Source organism: Hirundo rustica, chromosome 2 (genome assembly GCF_015227805.2).
Source record: "Hirundo rustica isolate bHirRus1 chromosome 2, bHirRus1.pri.v3, whole genome shotgun sequence".
Taxonomy (NCBI): domain Eukaryota; kingdom Metazoa; phylum Chordata; class Aves; order Passeriformes; family Hirundinidae; genus Hirundo; species Hirundo rustica.
In genome coordinates, this window is record NC_053451.1 from 105,621,951 (window position 1) to 105,649,752 (window position 27,802).

Consider the following 27,802-nt stretch of genomic DNA (forward strand, 5'->3'; position numbering starts at 1 on the left):
GACGTTTTCTGTAACTGGAATTTTATTTTATATATAAATAATAAAGAGACCGAGGGATTTTGAGACTTGCTACTTGCAATGTTGACCCTGCAATGGGACAAGCATGGGCAGACTCGAGTCCCACTGCAGAACAGAGGACGAAGTCTCAAGACTGACCCAAAACATGTAGTGTCCTTTCACAGAAGCCCGAGCAGCAGATCATCAGACTGTCCTGAGGTCGAAGGCAGATTAGTCACATTCAAAATGGATTCAGATGGTTTTCATCTTTTTCTTGGGAAATTGTTGCTCATACCTCTATTTTTATTCACCTATAACCAGAAAAGGGGGGCAGAGGTTAAGGGGGAGAGGGAAGGAGGGAGAAAGCAAAATTAAATTTATCACAGGCCTTTTCATTTTTAAAGTGCAATCAAAACTTTTTTTCTTTGATGTGGCAAGTTGATCAAAAGCTGTTTGAGGAACATTCTCAACATCAATTTGCTTGCAGTAGAGATATTTAACTCTTCATATTACTGACATTAGAGCACTAATGATCATGTCTGTTCTATTCGATTCCCATAGTTGAACTGAATGAAAAGACAAAAGAGAACACTTCAAACAACCAAACCCCAACTGGAATCTTGTATAATAAACCTACTTGCTCAAAAAGAATTCTTTTAAATTCTCATCAAATGCATGTTTTCTTCATCTTACTTATTTTGGTGTAAGACTAGGGCAATTTAACTCAAAGAGATGGAATTACATAAATATAGAGCTGGAACAGAGTGAAAATGAGATATGCTATCATCATGGAAAAACACAAAACCCTGTCACTTCCGTGCAACTCCTAAACACAACAGCTGGATAAAATTAAAGCTTGCTTCTTCCACAGTGGGATGTGGTTTGAGCTGAAGTTTGCCATCATTTTTGATGACAAACAAGCTATAATAAAGGAGGTGCAATGCTGCTGGTTTTTGGAATAGAGAAGTATGTTGTTGTCTTCAAAAGCCAATATGATTTTGTCCTTGGCTGACCGTTCACAGTTCAGAGACCCATGCTGTGGCAAGTCATTGAGGAAATGAGATTGTCTTTATTTTAGCAACCACATTCGACTAGGAATATTACCAACAGTTGAAAATGCAGTGAGACTTTCAGGACTGATCTCATCCAGAATAAAAAAAATGTGTCTTTTCAAAGATCACTGCAATGTTCTCCAACCTTTGGGATCACCCGAATCCAACAAAACATCTGGACTTGGGTATGGAGTTAAATGGCTGGATTTGGTTTCAAGCACAAGTAACAGTTTGCCACCTCCACAGAACAGCTGAACTTGATACTGAATTGAACTTTCACCATCTGGCTGCCCTGGGTCAAAAATCCAGCAGGAAATCCCTTCATGTGCCTCCTCCAGAAACAACATGAGGTGAAGCACGTAGGTTTCAAAACCAGGAGCACCCAGGTACTTCAAGGTCTTGGGCAATTTATCTTCACTCTCTTAAAAACTTCCCCAAACAAAGAAAATGTGCCTGAAGAAAAAGGCTGACATTTTAAGAAGTGAATAAAGGCCTAACAGAAATTATATTCAAAGCAAGAAATTCTCAAAGAAAATAAAACCTACTTATGGTTTCTGTTTGGAATGAACATTGGTATTTGTGCAGTGTCACAAACAAAAGCTCAGTTTTCTTAGTTTTTTTATCATTTAGTAGCTCTGTCCTAGCTGACAATAAGCATAAAAATATTTCAGTGAATTTTAGAGGCATTTCTTCCTCTTGGTTCTCTTGGGATTCTTTACCAAAAATATTAAAAATCCTCCCATTATTGTTTTAGTTTTTATTTTACATGACTATCTTACAAACTACTTGGAAAACATGTATTCCTAAGGACTTTATATTCATAACTTTAAAGGGAAAGCTAAGGTACTCAGTACATCAGCCAGTCAACAAGCTCACATTGCTGCTGTGAGAATTAGCAATAGCAATTAAAAACACTTCAAGGGAGCCAACATTAAAAACTAGGTTTTTCTTTTAAAGCTGCCCATGTAACAGTGGAATGCTGCTGCTCAGCAGATGGGTGCATTCCACCACATCTGCAAACATACGTGACTGATGCTGATGCATGGAAAAAAAATGGATGCAGTTTGCCAGATCTGGACTCTTATTTACACAGTGGTCAGTAAGGGAAAAAAAAAAAAAATTCTGGTAAATTGAATACTGCATACAAAACTGATGAGGAGTCCCTATAATGCCAGGATCACTTTCTGATAAAAAGTAAGTTTTTAACATGATGCAAAAATAATACAGGGCAAAGAGAAGTAAGTAGAACACATGTTCAGAAGAGGCATTCTTTACCAACTGATAACAGAGCAGACATCTGACATTTTGCACTAAATGATGTCCAATTACATTATAATTATTTGTAATAAGCCTCAAATATAGAGCAATTTTTATCCTATGAAACCAAACCGTCATATAAAAGTCAAGAGGATGTTTTTTGTTTTGTTTTTCCAGGACCTGTAACCATAGGACTTGCATGAGTTTAGAACACAGCCCCGAGGCCAAGTCAGAGCTGGTATCTCAACTCGAGTTTCTGCCTTGGAGGGCCTGGGAAATGCTGCCTTCATTTCCTCCATCTTTTGTTCCCAACAGGACTCGTTTGGGAGCTGCATTAACAAAGGTCAGGCACATCATGGACTTTTACAGGCTGTAAGGCAGTGCTGTACCCTGGCACTCACAAATCTTTAGAGGAAACTTATCAGCAGGGAAGAGGTTTCTCCCCCCACCCTAATACTTGTACAAGCACGACAAAGAAGGCAGAGAGGCTTTTGGTATGGGAGGCAGAAATGGGAAGATGAAAAAGAAAATACAAGGCCAAAAGCAACCAACAGCACAATCACAAGGCTTTCCTCAATTCAGAACATTTCAAGCAGACATATATTTACTTGTGCTCTGAAGATGAAGAATTTAGATTTCCTAACTTAAAATAGTGTTAGGGAGTGCATATATTCTTGACAAATTTTAGGACAAATAAAATTATCTGTCCACACTCTCCTAATCATTATGAAGAAAACTACAAGCCAAATTTGAAAATGTTCAGCTTTTCCAAGTTACTCTGCTGCTTAGCCACAAACTATTACCTGTTTTTATTCTTTACCTGTTTGATGCCAGGTGATGTAGCATTCTACTTCTGGGTTTGCTCTTTATTTGAAGCAGCCTGGATTTCCAGGGGTTTGTCAGCACCCTTGAGGAAGAAAAAATGTGCACAACGTTTCAATTGAAGCAATCCATGATTAATGTTTTTACCAGAACTGAAACCCTCTTCAAAAGCTGAAAAAAAAAGCATCTCACAAAATCAAGTGGTTTATGAGACTAATTCAGTATAATACACTCAAATATGATATTCCACCCAACACTTTCTAGACTTTTGTCTTCCTGTAGTTAGCCAAGCAATTGAAGGATTTGAAAGAACAAGTATTTTCCACAGAAATGCTTTAATTGAATCATTTTGCCTGTATTAATAAGAGAGGATGAATACCCACAGAGTATTGCTATTTTGCATTCTCTGAATTCTGTGTGGATTTATACAATAGGCCTCTTTTATAACATATCCTTTTAGAGGGTGTTCTCACACTTTCCCTAACATAAATGACAGAAATCAAAGAATGAAGAGAAGCTTGTTACAGGGTCTGGTCTATCTATTTGCCGAGATGCTATAACAAACATGCATCTGATTACAGCTTTAAATAGATAGCCATTAAAAAATACTTAAAGGGCCACACACATGGCTTGGGGACTGAAGCACATACAAGGCCAAGCTGAGATGAGGATCTGTTCAGACTTGTGAGGCACAGACAAAGGGGGAATCTAGTTCCTATCCACAATTTCTTAATGGGCATTTACATATTTGGAAGAGCCAAGTTCTTCTCAGAGGTTCTCACATCCAAAGGACAGGGAGAAAAGGACAGAGGAACGTGGAGAATTTTTCTTAAATCAAAGGGCAAAAAATTTTAAATGTATCACACCACCAATCACTGGAGCAGGTTTTCCAGAGAACTTGCTAAATCTCCATCCCTGGAAATATTCAGCACATGACTACGTAAACCTGAACCACCAAATCTAATTTTGAAACTGTCTTTGCTTTGAACAGGGGGTTGAGTGAAATAATCAGATGTGGCACCCACCTTCAATTGTTCTTAAATTCTACACGTGGAAATTAAACGGCATTTCCTCTTTATTTTAGAAGGCTATTTTTACCAACATGACATAAATAAAGAGATGATTGGTGACGGCCAACATGGCTTCACTAATGGCAAAGTGTGCCTGACAAATGTGGTGGCCTTTTACAACAGAGTTACAGCAGTGGTGGACAAGGGAGGAGTGACTGATGTCATCTCTGACTTGTGCAAAGCACTTGACACTGGTCTGCAGGACATCTCTGTCTCCAAACTGGAGAGATGTTGGTTTGATGGATGGAGCACTCAGCAGGTAAGGAATTGACTGGATGGTCACACTCAGAGTCACAATCAGCATCTGACGTCTGAGTGGAGACCAGTGAGGAGTGGTGCTCCTCCGGGTCAGTGACACCTCTGTCAGCAGCAAGGACAGAGGGATCGAGGGCACCCTCAGCAACTCTGCCAACAACACCAAGTTGTGAGGTGCAGTCAATGCTGCAGGGAGGAATGTCATCCAGAGGGACCGTGACAGGACTGAGAGGTGGATCTGTGTGAACATCATGAAGTTCAGCAAGGCCAAGTGCAAGGTCCTGACCCTGGGTCAGGACAATCCCAAGCATAAACACAGGATGGGCAGAGAATGGATTGAGAACAGCCCTGGGGGGAAGGACCTGGGGCTGCTGGTTGATGAAAAGCTCAACATGACCCTGCAATGTTCCCTTGCAGCCCAAAAACCAACCACATCCTGGGCTGCTTCAAAAGCAGCGTGGGCAGCAGGCCTGCTTTGCTCTTGGAAGACCCACCATGATGAGTGCTGTGTCCAGCTCTGGGGCCTGTGACAGAAGGATGTGGACTTGCTGGAGCAAGTCTAGAGGAGGCCAGGGAGATGATCAGAGGGCTGGAGCACCTCTCCTACAAAGACAGGCTGAGAGAGTTCGGATTGTTCAGCCTGGAAAAGAGCAGGCTTTGGGAAAACTCCTAGCAGCTTTCCAGTACCTAAAAAAGGAGCTACAAGGGAGCTGGAGAGGGACTTTTCAGAAGGGCCTGTAGTGACAGAACAAGTGAGACTGACTTCAGCCTGAAAGAGGGTAGTTTAGATTAGATATTGGGAAGAAATTCTTTGCTGTGAGGGTGGTGAGGCACTGACACAGGCTGTCCAGAGAAGTTGTTGATGCCCCATCCCTGGAAGTGTTCAAGGCCAGGATGGATGGGGCTTGAGTCACCTGGTCTAGTGGAAGCTGTTCCTGCAAGGGGTTGGAACTAGATTATCTTTTAGATCCTTCCATCCCAAACCATTCTGTGATTCTATAATGCTAAATGTGATGGAAAATGTAGCAAAAGAATCTAGAAGAGACTGGAAAATGTTTCAAAGAATGGGTCAAATTGATATATTACCAATTAAAGGCAATAAGGCACCAAGTCTGTGCAATACTGCATATGCTGTGCTGGAGATATGGACTCAATGTATCAAGATTGAATTATGAAGATATTTCTTAAATGTCTTACTCAAAAAATGCCTAGCAAGACCTTTAAAAGGTTAATTCTTGCTTACAAAAACCTATTTTGTTTTGATCACTACCCTGGATATCTCATAGTAGAGGAAATCACAACCACACCCATTTCAAAATAATAATCTACTCTGTAATTTGTCTGTACAGGAACTTTTAAGTTAAGACATTTTACTATAATTTACAATGAATAATCTGACTAACGATGCCTCATCTCAGAGTTTACTCAATCCTGAACAAATGAACTAAAAATAAGCTCCTCACAGAGAAGCATGTATTTTTCCAGTTTCTTGTTTTAACTTGTAAAAAGCAATTATTGTCTAGGTAAGCTTTTTTTTTTTTTTTTTTTTTTCCCTCCCCCCCCATGTCCTGGAAGAGGAAAAAAACTTAAAGCAACACACACACATGTACAAGAGAACAGGGGTATTGCTAGATTCCTTTGTTGTTCACAGGGCTTGCCTTCAGTAAAACTATTAAGCCTGAGTTATTCAATTCAAGCCAATCCACTGACAGACTATCATTCCTCACACAAAGTCATTTGCTGAATTGATAATTAAGAAGTTTTTAACTTTGTATATGCCCACTGTGTAAATAGTAAGCCTAAAAGCTCAAGCAGTAATGTGATTTAGCCAGAAAAGGTCTTCCTATGGAACAGGCACATAATTTTACAAAAAAGTGCCAAAGTCCTCTAGCACTCTCAAAACCCAGTCAGAAGCAAAAAATCTGTTTAGATCAATGACTCAGAAGACAGACTTCCTTTGTGCCAGGGTACCCTCTCATAATCAGAAGCAGGCACATATTCAAGAGAGTCTTTCTACTTTCTGGCTCAACACCACCACTCCATAATGAATCTGGGTGGCCAGAGGAGCTCACACATCAGAGCTCCATCCCATAGCAGAAGAGGAAATATTTTGCATTCTTGTGTTTCTGACTATTTCAAGTAAAAGCTGACTGATAAGAAATCTCCATAATACATTCATTATAAAATGTTCAATACATTGGAATTCCTTGGGATTAAAAAACCCCCCATCATTATTTGAAACTAAAAATAACACTGGAACCAAGGGGACTGTATCCTTTCAGTACATGAGTGATTAAAAACCACCCCAACCCAGCTCACACAGTATCTAACAGAGCTACATTAAGACATAAACTTTAAACAACAAACTTTGCAAAAAAACCCCCGTGATTACTCTGACAATTTTCCTTCCACACAAAGAAAAACACCCCAAAGCAAACTAACTAAATGTCAAACCCCCAAGTGTGTGGTGCCTCTTTCCCCTACATTACAGCCGAGGCAGGTGCAAAAGTTTCTGTTGCTACCTCTGAAGCCTTGCAGATGGGCAGACCCTTTTACACTGATCTTAGAAATTACAGCTTCAAAAGTATGTAAGATAGGTGTGTATCTTTTATGCTTATGGAAACTCTTGAAAGGGAAAGTCTGGCCACCAGGAAAAAAAAACAAAAACAAAAACAAAAAAGCAGCGGAAAAAGAAAAACAAAGGCTCACCTGGGCTCAGAGATTAATAATTTACCTTCTGTCCTCTTTTGTTTGCAAGGTATTGCTTGGAATAAAGAGAATATCACTGCCTTACCTTATTCATCCTCCCCCAGTAAATCAGTAACTTCTTTTATTTAAGTTGACCTTGAACTTAATTCTCACAAAAATATGAAGTATTTTCAAAAATGTTGCACTAAGCTGCCCCTAGAGAGATCAGCTTTTTGCAGAGTACATTCTTTCTGTCCATCCCACTCCTACCACATCTAAATTCCCCACTGCCTTATTTTGGATTGGATCTCCACTAAGGATCAAATCCAAAAGAAGTAATATTTCTTACAAGTTTCATACTGTTTTTGTTCTTACTACCAAACAATAAAAGGAGGGCATGTGACAGGAAACAGCATTTTCTGCCAGAAGTAGATATTTATCTTTTAGTTTAAATGACCAGACTTTTGCCTGCCTATTCAAAATCTACCAAAGCTAAGCCTGAGAAGCATTTTCTGTAGAAAGCTCTCTAAGCTGCTTCTGTTGTGTTTTAAAAGATGATCAAAATACACGTGACTTAAAAACTCTCTTTAAAACATAATTTAAGGTTTGTTATGGTCATAATTTGTGACTGATGGTGAGGCTCCCCAGTCAAAACACTGACACCACAATTTTCAACAGAGCTTTCAGGTGAGGAAGGTTCTTGTCCACAATTTCCATGACACTTGTTCTGAGCAAGTACAGGAAATCAGCTAAAGCTGAGCCCTCTTTGCACCTGGAGACATTCTGTAAACAGCTAGCACTTAATAAAATACCCAGCGATTGCCATAGAGATAGATTCTAAATATGTTTTTATAGAAATATATTTATACATATTTACATGTGTAATAAAACCATACAGGTTTAAAAACTGTATGTATCATATATTAGTATTGCTAAGTCACTAGTGGTGTCCATCAGCATACCAGACAGGAATGAAAACCAAATAATATGCCATAAAAGCTTCTCTCAGTCTCTGAAGCTGAGAGGGAAATTAGTTTCCTGTGAGATCTTATAACTAGTTGAGCCAAAGTGGGAAAGAGCAAAGACAAGAAGAAAGGAACAAGGGCTGAAAGAACGGTGTGTTTAGAGCTATAGGGCTGTTCTGGGTTTACACAATTTGGTCGCTTCACTAAAAACAAGGGGCGCCCAACTCAGTGTTGCTGGAAGAGAGAGAATCCAAATTTGCTGAAAATACAGCAGAAGTCTTTGAATGGTATATATACAAGACAGAGTGAGAACTAAGGAAAGGAAATTGCTTTTCTATGTGCTTCAGTTTTAGCAGGGGGGTTTTATCCTGACATCCTGAAGAGCTGCATCCTTCAACAGTATATTAAAACATTTATCTGACTGACTTGCCGTATGGAGGGGCTGCGGCCACAGTGTTTCGAAATGCAGGCACAGAAGGTCCCAGAATTCATCTTTCTTGGCAGAACTCAGAATTCAGTTAATATGACCTCAATTTGGCACAGGTTTTCGTTTCATAAAGCCTTCAGAATACCACATTTGTTTTAATGATATATTGCTGCACAAACATGAAGTTATGCACAGCTGTGGTACCTATGACTATCAAACAAATTATGAGCAACGTAACAAAATAACAGAAGCCAAGAAGAGACACCCATATATTGCTTGACTGTTTGCAAGAATCCTTTGTGTAGCAACAGAAAAATGCTGGAGTAAATGTCACAAAACCAAAAATAACGTCTTTTGCTCTGGCATAGTTTCATGAAATGGGTTACATCTGCTGCAACAACAACTCAAGAGTAACATTTAGACCTGTCTTCACTAGTTCAGGATTCTAGCTGCCTAGAACAACAATAAGAAATACGCATACAAAACCAACCAAATTCTTTCATAAGGTTGTCAAATTAAGAGAGAAGTCACAGAATCGATCCCAGAATGCTTTGCCAATCTTAGTATATGATAGTTAAAAGCATTTTCTTCCATGACACTTCTGTATGAGTAAAAGCATCCAATAAAAACCAGAACTTAAACAGAAATTCTTCTGCTTGAAAAGTTGATACTGATTTGGTGGTGCTAATAATCTGTATGATTATTTCCATAAGAAACAAACCTAAACCAAACTCATCTCTACCCACCCAGATTCTCAACGATGAATTTTGTATGGTTTCACCAACCCAGGCCAAAGGAATGGGTTCTTCCATTAGAATCACTTCTCAGTCCCCATCCTAGACAAAAGCACGTGACTTTTACAGCTGCTGTTCAGCTCCTCTGCACAGCAGGGAGACAAGACCCTCTCTTTAGGAACTTCAGAGGAAAAAGCACCAGGAAGGCTGTTTGCCTCAGTGGTAAGAGATCCACGAACCTGGGAAATGCAAGCAGTTTCATCAAGTGATCAAGTACTGTTTCTTCATTTGAGTCACAGGGGCTTTGTACCATGTCTAATCCATCAAGTTACACAGCAACACTTCACAATGACAGCACCTGAACAAAGAGATGAACTTTTGAAGAACACCCATCAATGGGCATTTTGCTCCTTCGTGCAAGTACTGTGTTTTGGCAACTAAGGGGTGTGATTTAAAGATTCTGCAAGGAGGAAGAGAAAGAAGGGTGTTTACTTAGTGGTGCCTGCAATTCTGCATGCTGTTTGTTTTTCTGCTGAGGTAGCAAGTGCTTGAATAAGCCCAATAGCAAGATGAAAGTGTCAAAAGTTTTTGCCTTCCAATAACAACTACGTGTTCCCTTTTGAAAGCCTGGGACACAATAAAAGAAAAACTTCAGCTGTTTTTGACTAATGATGTCAGTTTGTCTTTCTGAAATATTTTAACATTGCCTCCTTTTTTGAGTTGCTTTTTGATAGCCTAGGTTTTAGGAAAGCTACAGAACGATTAACCTTTGTTTATTCAAGTTCATTTACTCAAGTGCCTTGGGCCAATACAGGATGAGTATCCACTGATGAAAGTCTTCACTCTCAGGAGGCTCAGCAACTGCCCAGAACATGTGAACATTTCCCCAGTCCAGCTTATTTGGAACTAGTGCTACACCCAGCCCTACCAAGGGAACTTGGTCCTATCCCCAAGGTCTATCCAACTGCAATTTTTGTCCCCAAAACACCTCCCTCCCTGTCACAGTGAGTTTAGAAGCGAATTTAAAACCATAGAAGCTTTACATTACACATTTTTAATGAACTTTTATTTCTTTAAGCAGCAACTAAAAAAACAGCTAAATACCTTACCTTCCAGGCTTTCCCTGGCACACATTTAATCAAATTGCTCAGTTCTCTAGTCTCTCACACTCTGCTTCACTAAGCCATCTACATATATTTCCTAGAATTCTGTTTGCTTATCTGCATCAGATTATACAAAAGGAAACTTCCAAACAGCATTTCTGAAAGTTTAACTTGAAGTAAGTCTGCTTTTTCACAGCTTAGAAAGACAGGATGAAAATTTTCTCTTCAGAAATAAAGGCCAAGTCACAGTGGAACAAAACCACTGTTGTTCATGATTTTTTTGTCTGAAAAGCCAGCAGTAAATTCAGAAATCAGGTTCCTCAGACTTCTTACCTTATCACCTTTTTCCTCTGATTTCTTCTTCTTAGGATTATCCTTCCAAAGAGCTTCTATAGCAATATATCCTTGAAGACTCCAGTCATACAGCTGTGTGCCAGCAACCTTTGAAACAAAAGTTTTTAGAAAGCATGAACCTAATAACCTGGGGAATATTGCCTTGCTTCTTATTTAAGTGGAAGAAGTCTCAAAACACAAGATGTTTAACTCTTCCTGCTCAAGCTCATATGCAGCATTAATAAACATTTTGGAAAATAATGTCACACGAGAAATAAGAAAAAATAATGTGCCAAAAACTGTCTGAAGACTACCTGAATATACATCTGGACAAACAGGAGTGGACTGATGCTGCGTGGAAACAATCCTGGTTTTCTTACTATTTGACATTCAACATCATTAACATATGTAAAGTATTTCTTAATTTGACCATACCTATTGCAAAGACCCTATTTAGGGTTGTCACTATTTTGCAATTTTAGATTTTCTTCTTATTTGCTTTTTAGAACTTGCTGATAGATGAATGTAATGAATACTCACCTGTCAACTCCCAAAACAGAACACAGCTAGGAAAGACTGTGTTTGCTATATTACACCAACAGCTATTTTATGACAGGAAAAGGCCCTAAGTCTAATAAAACAGTATTCCTTGTCCCTTATGTGACAAGGAATTGTAATATTCATAGCACTCTTTAAAACTAAAAAGTGTTAGGTTTTATCGCCAGGCTCAGCTCTATACTGACTTTCATATCACTATCTGTTTCTGTATGAAAAACAGCAAAAAGAACAATCTGTCCAACTAAACAGCTATTAAACTAAAAAAACCCCTTATGAAATCAAGAACTAAGGCATTTCCCTATCTTCTACAGCAGGCAAAGTCCCAAAAACAAACTCTGAGAACAGGGCAAGTGTAAATGCTTCTGAAACAGTTTTCTGATGTTTCTGAAAAATTTTCTGAACTACATTTTTAAGTTTCTTCCAGTCTCCATCAATTCACTGTTCAGAGATTTCCTGAGCCAGAGGTGATTTTCATGCGTGCAAAGAGGCCCAAACAATTTCCCTCCTGTGAACTTTTTGCATGGAGTTCAAGGGGAAGTGCAAATTTCCAGCATCCCTGTTCCAAGTGGTTCTTACTGCTGGGTACACATGGTGTGAGGAGCCACTTCCCCTTGTTTGTCTGATCTGTAATCAGCAAGACTGATTACACCAGTTACTACACAATGGTACAAGGATGTGCTTCTGGGCAGACACCATGTGCTTGCTACCTTACAAAAGAGGCTATTGAATAACTAGAATTAAAAGAAAACAAACCCAAATCAGCAACCGCACTTCCAAGTCACAACCAAACCCAAAATGTAGGCTGTCTTAAACACAAAGTATCCTTTTTGCCACCATGTCTGTCCAATTACTTCGGTTTAAACAAGTCCATTGGATATACTCAGTTTTCTCTATAGCACAAAGTGATAAGGGTCATCAGTAAAAAGCACATCAAGTGAACCAGTTAAATCTCCAAAACTGCCCAATATAAATATTACAGGTATAGACAGTTACTTTGTTTTTCAGTATCAGAAGTGTTCATTCTCTAGCACTTCAACAAACACGCTGGCTCGTCTGAAGACGGTGGTCCCTTGTGCAAACAGTACAAACCTACCAGGACTGAAAAATAATCACAATAAGAAAAGTGCTGGTTTTGTCTGCAATATTACTGAAGACACAGATATCAACATAAAATTAGAAAAAGCAACCGTCCTTAAGCTCTTTTTTTGTTTCTGCTTAAAAATACGCCGCTAAAATGTTTAAAACCACACTAAATGCCTAACAGTACAAACTTAAAAATATTCTTTTTATAGGAGTCATAGGACCGAGTGATTTATGAATTGCATTAAATAAGAAACTGGTCATTCATGTCACTGGATTAAGTACCTACATCACAAGGAACAGCAACCCAGTCTGCCAAAACCAACCAATGTGTGACCAGTGCACAAATCACCCAAGAGCCAGGACCCACAGACACTTTCACGGTTGAAAAATGAAGTTCTAGGCAGACTGAAAGTGCAAGCTACAAAGTCAACATGCTAAATGCCATCGCTGTTGAATGCAGCAGCATAAGGGGGTTTGTATGCTAAAGTTTGACAACAAACAAGTTCAAAAGTGGTTCTCAATAGGGATTCTTAAAGTTTGAGGTGACCATGGGCCACCAACAGCCATACTGGGCACTACTGGGGTAGCACTGGGCACTACTGGGGGAGCCCCCGTGGTCTCCAAGGCCTAATGTGCCACCTAGCACCACGAGCGTGCAGTACTGACTACACTGGATGTTACACAGAATTACACACAAACAGAACTTTAATTAGCAATTCTTTATCTACATTTCATGCTGAGAAACTAAACTGAGAATCCACTGGGTTTTCTACATTTACACTGTTAACAAAGCAGTCAAAGTGCCATTTCCGGAGCATTTGGCAGTGAACACGCATCAAGGGACCCGACTGCTGCTTTCCAGCTCACAGTTCCTGGAATCATGTCCTGCTCTCAGCTGTGCCAGCACATCTGTTCATGCCATATAGACTGAACAAGGTATGGCATCAAAAGACATTGAAATAATGTGGTTTGCTGTCAAGGAAACAAAACTGGCTTATTGGGAAGCTTTTTTTTCTTTCAAGAAGAATGAAAGCATAGCCAGCACTTCAGTAAGTTTGAAAGGTTCTAATAACAAAGGACAAAATTTAATTCTAATGATAAAGTGATTTAAATAACTGCATCATGGAAAGTTCTTTCCAGATGGAAGATAAGCCACAGTAAATATAAAGTATTTTGAGTATATTATGATTAGCTGGAAAGCAATACCATTTCAAAACACTAAGTAGGGTTCCACCAGAATAAAATAAGCTTTAGTATTAAATTCAGTTCCCCTACCACATATACAGTTTGACCTTTTGTTCAAAGTTATTAGAAGTATAGTAACACTGGCAGTGAGGAAATAAATCCCTTGCAAATTTGGGATTTATCAGTATTTGTGATCAAATATTTATTATTTACTAAAGCAGGGGGGAAAATAGTCTATGAATTTCTTCCATCTTCAGTTAGATGATTAGTGTCTGAAAACTACCTGTTACCAATGATGAAGTCTGTTGCTACAACTTTACTTAGGAATTCATACATCTTAATTAAAGAAAAAAAATTACTTCCAAGTGAATTAAGTGTTGGAGCTCAACTGTAAATACACTTTGCTGTGTTTACTTCCAACTCTCCTTTGGAAAGTCTTAAATAAAAGTGAGACAGGTACAAAACCCCCACAAATTAAAAAAACAAAAACAACACAACACCCAGTGACAGGAATTATACAACTGTAAAAGAAAAAGCAGTGATGAAGTACTTAAGTGTGGCAGGAAAATAAAAAGAACATAATAAAAAAAATAAAATAATTTAAATTTATGTTCCAGAATATTTTCTATATTGCTTCATTAAGTTGGCAAGTAAGCTTTGTATTGCAGGCATTTCTTTCTAGGCTTATAGACATTTTTTAAAGGCTTATGAAACATTTAAAAATAATTAATTGAGAGGAAAGGGTTTCCAGTTTCAGATTAAAGCCTAAAAATTATGGATGGTAAGATATGATATGCTTAAAACTTTGCTTTTTTAAGAAAAGAAAAGCACAAGATAGATTGAGGAACCAAAACAGTATCTAGGATTACTCTCCCCACAGAAGTTTCCAAATTCATACGTCTACTGTCCTGATCAAGTCAACAAAGCTAAACCCATTCCAATCTCCTATCAGATTTTTCATTACAGTCAAACTAAGAACTGTGAATTAATCAAAAAGCAATCATGCACTTCAAAGTTCTCATAAAATAAACTAAGTATTGTGAAGCTGTTAGCACCAAATCCACAGTTAAGCCTGAACTGAGCTTCTTTAAAAACAGTAACATCAGTTTGAACAGCGTTCAATCGCTTCCCACTTCACTGTTCAGAAGGCAAGGAGAATTTTAATACACAGTTTCCAACAGAAATGTCTAAGCTTCCTAAATTTTGATGAGTTTTTTTCCTTCCACTTGCATAATTTTCACTCTCTGAGAATAAGTCAACAGAATTATCTGTATTTAGAGCATTTGAATCCTGGAAGCAGTAAAAAAAGATTCCATCAAAGATCAGAGTACCACCATGCTGGCAGAGTTCAAACTCAGCAGTTTTGACTCTCCCTAAGTCAATGACCTTTCAGTTTTCAAAGAACATCATACGGTCTTGAGAATATCATATTACCATTCTGACATCTCAGGGTTATTTACAAGTGGCCAGTAACTAGATAGCAAATTTACCAAAGGCTGAAATACAAAGAATTTCTGAAAGATGCAAGAGTGTGCACTGTGAGTGGTTAAAAGCTGGATTTGAAACACAGTGTGGTGGAGAACTGAGGAATCTGCCAGTACCACTAAGTGTGGACAGCAAGGCACACGATCTAACATCAGTAAGGGCTGCAAGCAATTCTGTGGTCTCTTCAGTTCTTTCTCTCGCAGGAAACTCATTTAGGCAACTGCAAGTTAACATGTTTCCTGCATGCCTGAAACAACAAATCCATAAATAGGGAAGGCATCCAGTAAGTTTGCAGCAGCATTCTTACCCCGTTCCAGAATGTGCATGCTACCTTTCTTAAAGCCTCAACCAAAAAAAAAGAGCAGAAATGTCTACAACATTTATCTCTAAATGTTAGGGTGACTTGTCTATAGAAACTCTTGCTTTGTTTCTTTCAAACACTGTTTTCATTTGCTCACAAGGTATTTCATGCTTCCTTAGTATTGTAAACTGTACTCACTTAGCATATATTAATGTTAACTTAGTGTTACGTGAGGTTAGAGATTTTGAAAGGAATTTACGTTCCTCTAACTGAAGACACTACAGCAGATGTCAGAAGAAAAATGTCACTAAGAGGAGCATGTCTGATTATCTTTCAGCCCAGACTCATCTGCTTTGACAAAATAACCATAATTTTGTTAATTGCCACTGACATGGCTTTTAAACAGGGACGACCCATTAATCTGAAGCTAGGAGGCAACAATGAGAGTAAAAGACACTTCTGCAAAGAAAGGTATCATCACTGACCTTTGCAATGGCAACCGCTTGCTGAGGGTAATACACGGCGGTACCGATACCCATGAGAGCTGCAGGATACACCAACTTCTTTATTTTTGAGCCTGTTTTGTAACAAAAAACCCACAAACCATTGTTAGAGTATATGTGAGCCGAGTCAGCTGAATGGCCCTAACATTTTATTGATAAACGATTTTCTTAAATATATTTTCTCTTCCATCCTACCAGTTTTGTAAAAAAACATAATCACTCTTATACTGCAGTAGGGGCCCCCCTAGTAGTTTGCAAAACTTTGTAAGCTTCACTGAGATCATATCTTAGACTGACTGTGCGCATAAAATCCTTTGGACATAAACTGCTGACCAAGTCTGGGACTAGGACTGGACACATCTAGGCTCCTCTGAATAGGAGCCTAGAAAGGAAGGAAGCTGTCTCTGAATTCTGTGACTCAAGAGCAGGATCCTCCCCAGACAGATCTGTCTGAGCCTGTCCTCTATGCAGTAACTGATCAAGTGTACCTTGCCATCAAATCCTTTCAAATCATTGCTTTATATCAATAAACACATTGCTGCTGCTCTCTTACAAGTGGAGTGCATCCCTCCATCTGCGACAAGAGTTAAAACTAATTATCTCTAATGGCATTTTAAACCAAGCTGCATGACTGCACAATATTCACATGATTAAACTTTGCATACCATACCCTCTACTAAGGGAGCAGCTGTGCATATTCAAGTGTTATCATTAGACCTGGGGGATTTCATCTGTACCTTCCAAGAGGGCAATTTCTCCACAAAGACCAAGGGAGGGAGGAATAAAGAGGACTTTCAGTAGCATCAAGATTAAATGGCACTTCCTTCTATGGTTTGAATACTTTCTGGAAATAACAGTCGCATTTTAAACTGCTAACAGGAAAAAAAAGTTCTGAAATTATGGCTCCCATCCTAAAAGATTCACAAATTTAACATTTTTAGTATGAGGTATTTTGATTTTCATTAAATCAAGGATGCTCTAATCTTTCAATTCCAGTCCCAAGACTGCACTTCCCCCTCTCCCCTCACTTTGCTACAGTCATAAATGATGGAAGCCGATCTCATTCATGATCGTGCTATTTGAGAAGTGGGAATTTGAAGAAAAAGAACTTCAAACAGGGAAGTTTCTTTGATTTATAAAAAAAAATAGCTAGGAAAAAAACTGAAGAACTGCTTTCACCAGCTTCAGTGGAAAATTAAATATTTTGAGGTGCATTTCTAATTTCTATGCAGCCAAGCACATGCTTCTAGTTCAACACATTCAGGCCCCACAAAAGTTTATTTTTCTCCAAACCACGTCCTCATTGGTATTTAAATTCTACAGCTTCGAAGTTCTGTTACCTACATTTCACTGCATTAAGAATATCTCAGTGTAAGCACAAAATACTTCTTCACACGTAACATTTCTTAGACTAATGCTTCTGTTTATGAAAGCATGAACATTTCTTCAATAAGTGTGATGAAATGAACTGTATAATTTTTCTGTAGTGCAAAATGTGCAGGTATTTACAGTACACCCAGAGTTCACAAGTCTATTTGGTGAATCACCACCTGCAGTAGCTCTGCATGTGGACACACAATACTTCGAAAAAGTATTCGAATATACACCTAATTGGACACATATCATAGTTCTGGAACATCTGTATTTTACCATAATTCATTTCTCTATTGTTTCCTACAGTAACATATGTGATCAAGAACTTCAATAATTAAAAATATTTTTAGGCTAAAAGATACCAAAGTCCTTTGCCATTTCTGTTATACTAAGATACTACTGGGAAATATGGAAGACTAGACATTAGTAACAAATACAGCCATGACAAAACAGTAATTCTTGGTTATTAAATACCTTTTCCATGAAGGTTCTTTGTAACTGGAGGAACAGTGTAGAAACACGCTTGCACAGTTAATTCAGACCTCCTCCTCACAATTAAAATTTAGTACCCTAAAACCCACAAAAAATTACTTATCCAAAATCGTCATACAACCAGTTCAAACGGTTCCCACTTACCTCGAGCAAGAAACAAGCCAATAATTCCAGCAAAACTTATCACACCAAGTCTTGGATAAAATCCAGCAGGGGGTTTTTGGAGAAATTCATAGCCCTCTGAAAAAAAGCCAGAAACAAGTGCTTTAATGTAATGTGAAAGTGTTTTTGTGATAAGGAAACATAAATACACGCTGGCAATTGTTACAAAACACAAAGAGTTATCAAAACACATTTAACTACATGCGCATTTTAGATATGCTGGCAAAAAATTCAAAGCCTTTGAGATCTTCTCTAGTGACACATGAATGAAACTGAATATTGTATTGTATCCACCAATTTTCATAGGAGCTTTGCCTTTGCTCCTGGGCCATCTGTTTTGTTTTGCTCTTTTGCATCTCAATCATATCTTTTTCAAATTAGTGATAAAAACCTTTGGAAAATGGGATTTTACAGTTACATGTCAACAAGAACTAGTTTTGGTAAAATACTGTACAAAAAACCAAATCACAGAACAATGGAAAGATACAGCGAAAACAAAGTGCACTCTAAGATGGGAGGCTGGTGGGGACTGTGGAAAATCTTTGAATAGAAATGCCAACGAGTTCAAAAGACTGAAATCGCTAAGTTTGAAAAAAAGAGGTGCAGGATCTGAAATGAGCTCTACACAGAATCCATGCTCAGTCCTGGTAAGCCCCAGTATGAAAGGATGCTCACAAAAATAAAAACAAATTAAAATTATTTTGGATTAATCCAAAATTCTTAGGAGACCCATACAAGCAAACCAAAATGAAACAGCTAAATATTACAAACAAAAGACCTAATGCTTGCAACAAGTAATAAACTTTAGAAGAAGCTTCAGCTACTCAGCTGGGTCAAGCAAATACTGGAGGCTAGGTCATGCAAATAAGGCTAGGAATAAACTGTTTTTAAAACATTTTAAAGGGTTTTTTCCCTTCTCTTCCTGTACAATTAATTTTTAGTGACATTGATAAACATAAATGCTGGTCTCGGATTTTAATTCTTTAGAAATGTAGTGTCAGACGTGAGCCACAAAGATGCACAAAGAGCCACAAAACAGATGCACAGTGGAAATAAAATAGTCTTAAATGCATTAGAAATTATACATACAATGATGCTTAATGGAATTCCCTTTAAACTGAAGATACAGTACAGTCCTGCATTTTAAACTGCTAGTTAAGAAAACTAAGCTGATTTACCTCTACCATGCTCAACAGCTTTTTCTAACTTGGGCATAGCTTTGGCATAAAGATCCTAAAAAAAAAAGAGAACAAGGGTGAATAGATACCAAGTAAGTAAAATATTAACTATAGACTGTAACTGACCTTACAAAATAAGGAGGGGAAAAAAAAAAAATGATGGGTTCCTAAAATAACTTACTTTTATTCCCACTTCCACCCTTTACTTAAAGAGCTATGCTTGCTCAGTGTTACATTTAGCATAACTTACAGATTTTTCTCAAGAGAGTCTTTGGACAGAGATAAAATACAATACCTCAAAACACAGACATCAATCTCAATATTTTATTAAGATCAGACAGCTGAAACTCAGAATTATCTTGGGTTTCTCTGTGTATGCAGGTATTGCAAAAATACTTGAGGTGATGCAAAGAAAAGAAGTACAACACTGCAATAAAGTCCTTCTTCATCCATCACAGGGGTATATGACACATTCTGCAAGGAGATAAATTCCATTTTCCAGAGACTGTCTTAGGCTAACAAAACTGCATTTTGACTTTACTTGGAAAATTAGATGTCCATAGGTGTCCAAAGTAAATCAAAGACACTGCATCAACCCCAAAGACCGGTTCTAGATTTTTTTCAGATTGAGAATATTGAGGAAGTAAAATAATGCAGACTGCCTTTTATCAAACTAGGAAAAAAAATCTCAATAAAAAGAACCCTGCTAATTGTTATTTACACTTATAATGCTTCAGAGAGACAATGTAAGGCTGTCTATAAATTAGGGAACATATATGCCCAAAGCTAAAGCAGAGAATAGTCTTGCAATTCCCCCTGAGCTGCATCTGTGCAGAAGTGAAAGCATTTGTTTACAATACTGTATGGGGATATCTTTAGAATTTTAATCTCCTCACTGGCAAGTGTGATGTAGAAAAACCCATCTGTCATGAAAATAAAAAAGTGTTAGCATGTGACACACAACATAACTTTGAAGGTGTTGGTCTTATTAAAAGCCAATTTAAGAAGAATTTGCTCTAGAGAACCCATAGACTAAGTCTGATCTTCTGTCACAACTGAAATATAACTAGCTCATTCTACATCTGAGTTTTGAGCTGCATTTCTGTGACAGTTAAATAATTTTGGAAAAGTAAAATGGATATAGAAACATAACCAATTTCATTCTGATTATTCTGGGTTATCTGTTTGATTTTAAAGACAACTGAGACACACCTAAATATTCTTTTCTTCAACACAGCAGGGATGGGAAGGGGGTGTAAAACCAAAGCTACCTCTGACTACAGTTAAACAAGATTGCCCCAAACCCATAAAGTCTACATGTCTGCTTCATAAAATGAGTCAGTAAACCACTGCCAGGAAATGGCTTGTTGTGTGTGAGCAGAAGAGCACATCTTATGTCAATGATCACCAGACAGACAAAAAAAAAAAAAAAAAAACAAAACCAAAACAAATAGAATGACAACAGGACAGCGAGACATCAAGCAAGGTTAAAGGCTAACCTCCTCTCCAATTTCACTCCCCAGTCAGGGTTACCACAGGCAATCAAACAAAACCTATGAGTTCAGGAGGCCAGAGCTCTGACTGTCCTGTGGAAAACCCTTCCCCGTCCCCGCTGCAGCCAGTGCTCCTGCTGGTGGCCCTTCAGAAACACTTGACCAAGTAACTCTGAAAAAATGTTTCAGCTCTTGTTAAAGGTAGCACCACACAGAACTAACACCCAGGCAAGAAAGGACACCCTGATCTGACCAGCTTGGCTTTCAGAGGAGAGCTGGGCAAACAGCTAGCAGCTTAAGGGGATTCACAACAGGCAGAGGGCAAAGTAGAGAATCACCCACAGTTGCCAAGAGACAACCACAGGGCAAGGATGTCCTCGCTTTGAAAGTAAGCCTCAACATTTCCTCGACAGGAAAGAGCAAGAAAGCTATCCTGGGGCTTTGCAATCTAACACCAACAATTTAGGCCTTGAGTACAAAAATCTTGGTTTTTCTCTCTGCTACAGAGCCTATTTTTGTATTTAATGACTATTTACTCTAAACATACTACCTAATAAAATATATATGAGAAATTTTGGGGGGAAAGGTCTGGGGATTAGGTTTACCACTACTTAGTGGCCTAGGATTTTCTCTCTTCCAGAGAGCTGCATTCCTTCCCTCAACATTCCAGTTCAGCAAATACTGATTTATTTTTTGCTAAGTTGTGTTTTGTCACAGTTGCAGCAAGGGCAACTTGGTTTCGCTGCTCCAAAACACTCTACTTGATAATTTAAGGCCTCCTTGAGCACGAAAACTGCAAATACAGCTCTCCTATCTTCCTCAGCCATAGAACAGTCCCAAATCCAGATATCCCTAAGTATATTTAAGCCTAAAGTTCACTTCAGAAAACAATTCTATGCTTTAGTTAATTTTAATTCTTTTGGAAGGAGAAATCCTAAACCCAGGGTTCAGTTCAGAAAATTAGTATAAAGACACAACTGATTCTGTGTGAGAAGGGGGTGAACATTATGACCTGAGCTGTGGAAATTTTATGCAATGCAGAAAACCTCCAGTGATGCCACATTTTTGAAAAATGCTTCAACAGCTATCAACTTTTACTTTGTTGCTGCCTGTTAATTCCAGCTCAGAAAAAACAAACCACAATCCCAGCTGAGGCTCTGTCCCTGAACCACCACCAGCTGCAATACAAACCATTATACCTGACACCAGGCTGTATATGGCTCCATAGCATGCCGTAAATGGGAAACCCCCTCTTCCAATTCTGTTTTGGGACTCTCCACATATTTAGTCTCACGAGCTGGGGAGGAGTACAGTGACAGCTGTGAATATTAGCAAACAAGATGTTAAAAACAAAGGTGTAATTGTGTAAGTAGGTCTTCAGGGCATGAACAGTCTAAGCAGAGAACACCTAACACTGTGCTTACTACATAAACAATGCATAATAAAAATTCACACAGCTCTGAGACAACCATTATGAGCAAAGTTTAATTATACAGTACATAATTATGATGAAGATGACTTCTAACTGCTATACAATTCATTCATAGTTGCTATATGATCCAAGTCACAAGTTATAAATTAATATTAAACTAGTCTAATAAGAACACACAACATAATTGTGAAAAATGTTTCTCACCTTAATCAGCACTTCTGGTTCCCAGTTAACATACTGAATGTACTAGAAATCACAATCAATCATTTTCTATATTTGCACAAGCCATCATTAAAGAGCCTAAGCAGCTTCTAACAAAGGTAACATCCAATACAAATGTGCCTGTTTGTTACTGAGCAGGAAAATGGTCCAACATCCCAACCTTTGGTCATTAACCACATCAGCAACTGACAGCATTAATGGCACCCTGGCACTGAGCAAAGAGGAACTGTAACGAGCAATGGGCATCTTCACATACTAAATGCTAAATCACGCTGTTTAGGGTTTGGAATCTCAACATTTACTCCAATTACTTAAGCATATTTGAAACTGTATTCCATTAAAAAAAAAAAAAGACCTAAGTTTGTACTGTTGAAGATGAACAGCAAAGTTCAGATCAAAACAAAACCTATTAAAATTTCTAGCAGTTTATATACTACACAGATGTTTAGTATAAAGAGCTTATATTTTACACCATATTTATATTCCATTTAGTAGTTTATTATAAACTGATGATTACAAGAATTGCCGCATTAAAATATAGCTAGCTCTCTTTTCATGATCAGCTGGAAAAGAACTGTCATAATCAAAAAAGCTGCTAACCATAACATAATATAAAATTACATCAAATTTATCCAATAATTTGATAAGTTGTGCAGCTGGATTTCCCATAAGACTTTGAAAGACAAGGATTTTCAGCCTCAGGTCCCTAGGAAACCTGGTCATCCCTGGCAATCACAGTCACAAGCTGAGCTTTGATCCTGTTGGACAACCTAAGAGCAATATCTGGCACCAGGACAGAAGCCTCGCAGATAAGGAAATTCCCATATATTTTCTGAAACTAGACAGCTGACCCAGTAGAGATCCAAACTAACACCCTGTGAATGGCAAGAAAGGCAGCCAAAACTCCACGGCTTGCACATTCTGCTGCGCTGGAGCTGATGGCAAGCCCATTACTCAGCTCACATGAGCTCCACGCCGCTGCCTCACGACTGACTCAGGCCAGCAGAGGTTGGGCACGGCCCAGGCTGAGGTTCCCAGGCCAGGGGGGGCCAGGAGCTCATTACAACTACGGCTGCTCTCCCTCTGTACACGGGAACTGCCCAGCCAAAGGACCCAAGTATGCACAAACATCAGTCTAGTTTAGTTCCTGTGCTTACGGTGCAACACTTTAGCTGGGGTTGAAGTACTAGTAAGTGATTTTTTATTAGAATTTACCAACAGTGCTTACAGTAAAAATTAAGTGGTATTATCTGAATAAAAAGCAAATAAAATATTCCTGTGGATTTGAAATATAACCATAAGTAAATCAACAATCATGAAATGTGATTTCGGAATGAAGAATAGAAGGTTTTAATGTAGGAAAAAGATCGTACACACTATCAAGTGAAAACATCAAATGCAATGCCCACAAGCAAAATTATATAGATGACTCTGTAGTGGAAAATTGACAAGCAAATTTAAAGGCATGAATACAAAAGGTGACAAGATGTCCCTACATGCTTTCATACATCAAAACACAATGTTTCCAGAATTCTTTAGACAGAAGAGCACTTAGACTCTAACCACACTTACCTCCTCAATTTTCAGCAACTCCTTTTTGGAAGTCTTCTCTGAAGAAGCAGCATAAACCTGGACAGAGAGCAAGCTCAGGCTGACAGGGGTGGCCCCCAGCCGAATTACCTGGAAACATTATAGGAAGACAAGTACATCATTATGTGCAAACAAAACAGCCACGTGTTTGAACATATCCAGGTGGACAACGTTTATGTCCCTCCACATGGTAAAAAGTGATATATTAAGATGCTTGGAAATAAGGAGAAAGGAGGGCCAGCAGCACACAATCTAATGTTCTCAGGCACTCAGACGGTAACATCTAAATGATTCAGATGGTAACTGGAAAAGCCTAAGACTAAAGGAGGCAGTAGAAATAAATGCTAATCTCATCAGATTTAATCTCAAAGAAAGATCTTGTTTTCTCTAATTTAAAATATTTTTTGTATTAACTTTCTCAGTTTAAATAGCAAGATTGTATTCAAATTTTCAAGAATTTTGTGAATTCCCATAATACCTCCATTTTTCCATAATTATTACCAAGAATTTCAATGTTTTACTTCTGCTTAACATCTTCATCTAGATTTAGGAAAACAATGAGACCTACAGCTATAAATACCAGAACAAAATCAATATTTTCTAAGAATTTTAGGAATGTTTTACATTACATAAACAGAACAGGCGACTGGGGATACAAGCATCATAAAGTCACTCTAGGACACTCCTACTTTTCTGTGAGAAACAAGAATTACTCGACTGTTTTTGGAATACTTTAGATTCAATCCAATCACACAACACAACCACCATGAGTAAGGTGGATATAATTCTCCCAATATTCAGGACCTACACTAAACTGAATTTCTTAATGGGAAAGTCTCCTTCAATTAAAAAAAAAAAACAGAAGGAAAAAAAATCTTAGCTGCACAGTAAATCAAGAATGCCCAGAGAGCATTTTCCAGCAAACGCACATCTTTATTAACAGCGAGGTATAACTCCAGAAATGTCAGTTGAAATGGGAATGCTTTCAATGTCTCATACTCCTGCTCTGTTACTGCTCAGGGAAACGTGCAGAGTTACAACAGCCTGCGTTTTCCTCTATCAGGTTACAGCACGAGTGGATCTAACACCAAACTGGAGGCGTCTGGCTCCTCTCCAGCACTGGCTCCGAGAAGTCCTGCTGCTCACCTTGCCCTAGCTTTGGTGGCCGGATGCTTCCACCGTGAGGCAATTCACCTCGCCAATTTGGCAAAAGATTAACCCTGAAAGAGAAGCGGAGAGCTTTGTGCGGGCTTAGCAAATTGAACCCTTGCATGAAACAGCCTGACAAGCACCAGAGGAACCGTGTGGGCCAGGGGAGAGGGGATGAGAAAGGAGAAGGCAGCAAGGCCTCTTCCTTTTCACAAATGGTAGGGTCTGTTGCATTGACCTAGCTGCTTGTGAGACTGAAGCCGTCTGTTGCAGAACTGTTAGAAAATAGCTTTAAAATTATCCAGACCACATCGGCTTACTGTAAGCAGTCAAGCATTTGCAGCATAAATTTCTTCTACTGCTTTGCAGGTGGAATATTTATTAAACATACGCAAGAGACTCCTCAAACTAAAAAATAGACTATATAGTTGTCAAGCTTCCTAAAAATGTTTAAGTGTAGAGAAACAGCACACAAGAACTAGGTCACAGGATTGCTTTTCTGGAAGATGTAGGGGATGTGGTGGGTCAAAAGGTTCAGAAAAACTTGCTTAAAAATGGAAGTTTTTCCTTGTCTGAATTTATGGAGTCATTACTAAATCACTATAAATGAAACACCACAACGACTGGATCAGCTGTTTCACAGCCAAGGAAAGACAAGGATAATCTGTAATAGTGTTTGTTTAAACACTTTTCACATACTTCCGTTAGCCAGGACAAAAACAAACACTACTAACCATTAACAGCAGTAGAGTTTACTTCCTCAATCTTTCCTTTTCTCACTGCAAAATTGTTCTGTCACTGAAAAGGTAAAAATCTAAATGCATTTTCATTGTGAAGTATGTTTTCAGACAGTGCAAATGGTGCAGTCACCAGCAGAAACATTAAAACCAAATGTTTTTAATATTTGAGATTTTTATATAAAGACACAAACAGCAGAGCACAAGACTGGAAGCACCTGGGTTTCACAAAACAGTGATCACAGAACTACTCAGACTGAAAATGTCAACTGTCTGCATTATCAAGATACTGAAGTGCAGACATTTTCCATTGGTTTTACTTTTTAACAAAATGAAACTAACCTCTGAAAGTGCAAGCTGAATTTCTTCTTAAATGTCCTTTTCAAGTCATACTGCAAAGGTCCCCTACATCAGCTACATTATGGGGCAGACAGAACTGCTGCTGAAATACTGTATATTTCCACACAAAGAAATATTTATTTGGGAGTATGAAAGATCAAATACTGTACTTTGTTTCCAAAACTCCCTTTAGGATCTAATTTTTGAATTCCATACTAACCACTTACTACTAAAACAATTGCTTTAGTAAAACATTTTGACTAATTGAGCTGTGCCTTCAGCCTGCCAGTCTTACAGCCACTCAGTATCAGAAAAGCAGAGCCAACATTCTTTCTATTGGCAATGCTCTGCAGTTATTTTAAGCAAAAAAAGATACTTTTACTCCTCTCTAGCTAAGAATTAGACTTTATCTTTAGACACCAGATAGGAAAAGCTTGAGCATACTTTTGAGAAAGCTGATCCGGTCCTAATGAATGAAACCACTTCATTTTTCTCTTCTTTTCCTCATCTTCCTCCTATTTCTCAACCCAAACTATAAAAAAAAATAAAACCAAAATCCAAATTCTTCAACACTCCTGTCTCTGAAGCACAAGTATCCTGTACAAAAAGCCACCTTCCCCTTTGGCTCTTGGAGGCATCACATCAGTTTGGCCTGAAGGACCTAAATCCTCAATGGCTGCATAAATTACTAATATTACACACAGTGCCTAAATTGCATGGGTTCACATATAACCCCTTTAAAGACAATTCACCATCGATTATGGAATTCTCAACGATTCTGAGCACAGAATCCCAACATTAAAGCACAAAAATAAAAACGGATTTGTGACAAGAGCAGAGCAAGCGAGGGCTGGGCACATCAGTATCACAGACTCACAGAACTGTCATGATTGGAAAGGACCTCTGGAGATGATCCAGTCCAAACCCCCTGGCAAGGCAGGGTCACCTGGAGCAGGTGACACAGGAACATGCCCAGGTAGGTGGGCTCTGAATGTCTGGAAAGAGACTCTACGACCTGGGCAGCTGTTCCAGCGCTCTACCACCCTCAACGTAAAGTTCTTCCTCATGTTGAGATGGAACTTCTTGTGTTTCAATGATATATTAGTATTCAGTATACTCAGTATATTGATATCTATATATACTATCAGTATTTCACACAGAAAATGGTACTAAGGAAAATGAATACCAAGAACCGAGCACCACCAGGTTTTGGTGTTGTGGGTTTTTTTAAACGAGCAGCCAGGATCCGCTTGCCCCACAGAGCTGCTTTCAGCCCGATGGGATCTGGGGCTGCTCTAATCAAAGACCTTTGAGACAGCGAGAGCCGGACCGTGCTTTTCGCAGGTTTCCCTGCCAACCTTCACGCTCTGAAAGGGAGACTTTTCAAGATCGAATTGACACTGTCAAGCGACGACTGCACGAACCCAGACTCTGCGGTAGTGCAGCTCTGCGCTGCAGGAAGCAATTTCAAAATAAGAAGCAACTGTAAAAAAGGAATGTGATCTGCACGCACGAATCCAAAGTGTGCGGCAACACAGCTGCGCGCGGATGTACCCCAGAAGCGATTTTAGGTAAGGAATGTGTCTCTTTCCATGCAACACCGAGGGCACGCGGTTCTGAAGCGCTAAGAGGAGCGATTAAGCAGCTGCGAGAAGAGTGGAGCTAGGAGCCTGCGAAGAGTTAAGAGGCAGAAGGGCGCGGGCGGAGCGGGGCAGCCCCGAGCGCTGCGGGCGGCGCGGGCCCGGCCCGGGCGCGGGGACCCCTCCTCACCTTGAACATGGCGGCGCCGGGCGCGCGGCGCCGGGGCGATGGCGTC

The 27,802-nt window shown here is 38.9% G+C and overlaps 1 protein-coding gene across 1 annotated transcript; it reads right to left on the reverse strand.

Moving 5' to 3' along the window:
- Window positions 1–27,802, reverse strand: APOO (apolipoprotein O). Its single transcript, XM_040056893.2, has 9 exons — window positions 27,757–27,802; window positions 23,744–23,851; window positions 21,717–21,836; window positions 19,025–19,079; window positions 17,829–17,924; window positions 15,801–15,892; window positions 10,704–10,811; window positions 3,127–3,213; window positions 1–308 (listed from the first exon to the last, which is right to left on the reverse strand). Exons 1-8 carry the CDS (start codon window positions 27,763–27,765, stop codon window positions 3,154–3,156), a joined length of 648 nt encoding a protein of 215 aa, XP_039912827.1. The 5' UTR covers window positions 27,766–27,802; the 3' UTR covers window positions 1–308; window positions 3,127–3,153.

Excerpts from the sequence above, each read along its gene's own strand:
- APOO (XM_040056893.2), bottom strand. Across the intron at positions 21,837-23,743 it reads AGTTGCTGAAAATTGAGGAG|CTGTCACTGTACTCCTCCCC; the intron begins GTAAGTGTGGTT and ends TAATATTCACAG. Across the intron at positions 17,925-19,024 it reads AGCTGTTGAGCATGGTAGAG|AGGGCTATGAATTTCTCCAA; the intron begins GTAAATCAGCTT and ends GCTTTTTTTCAG.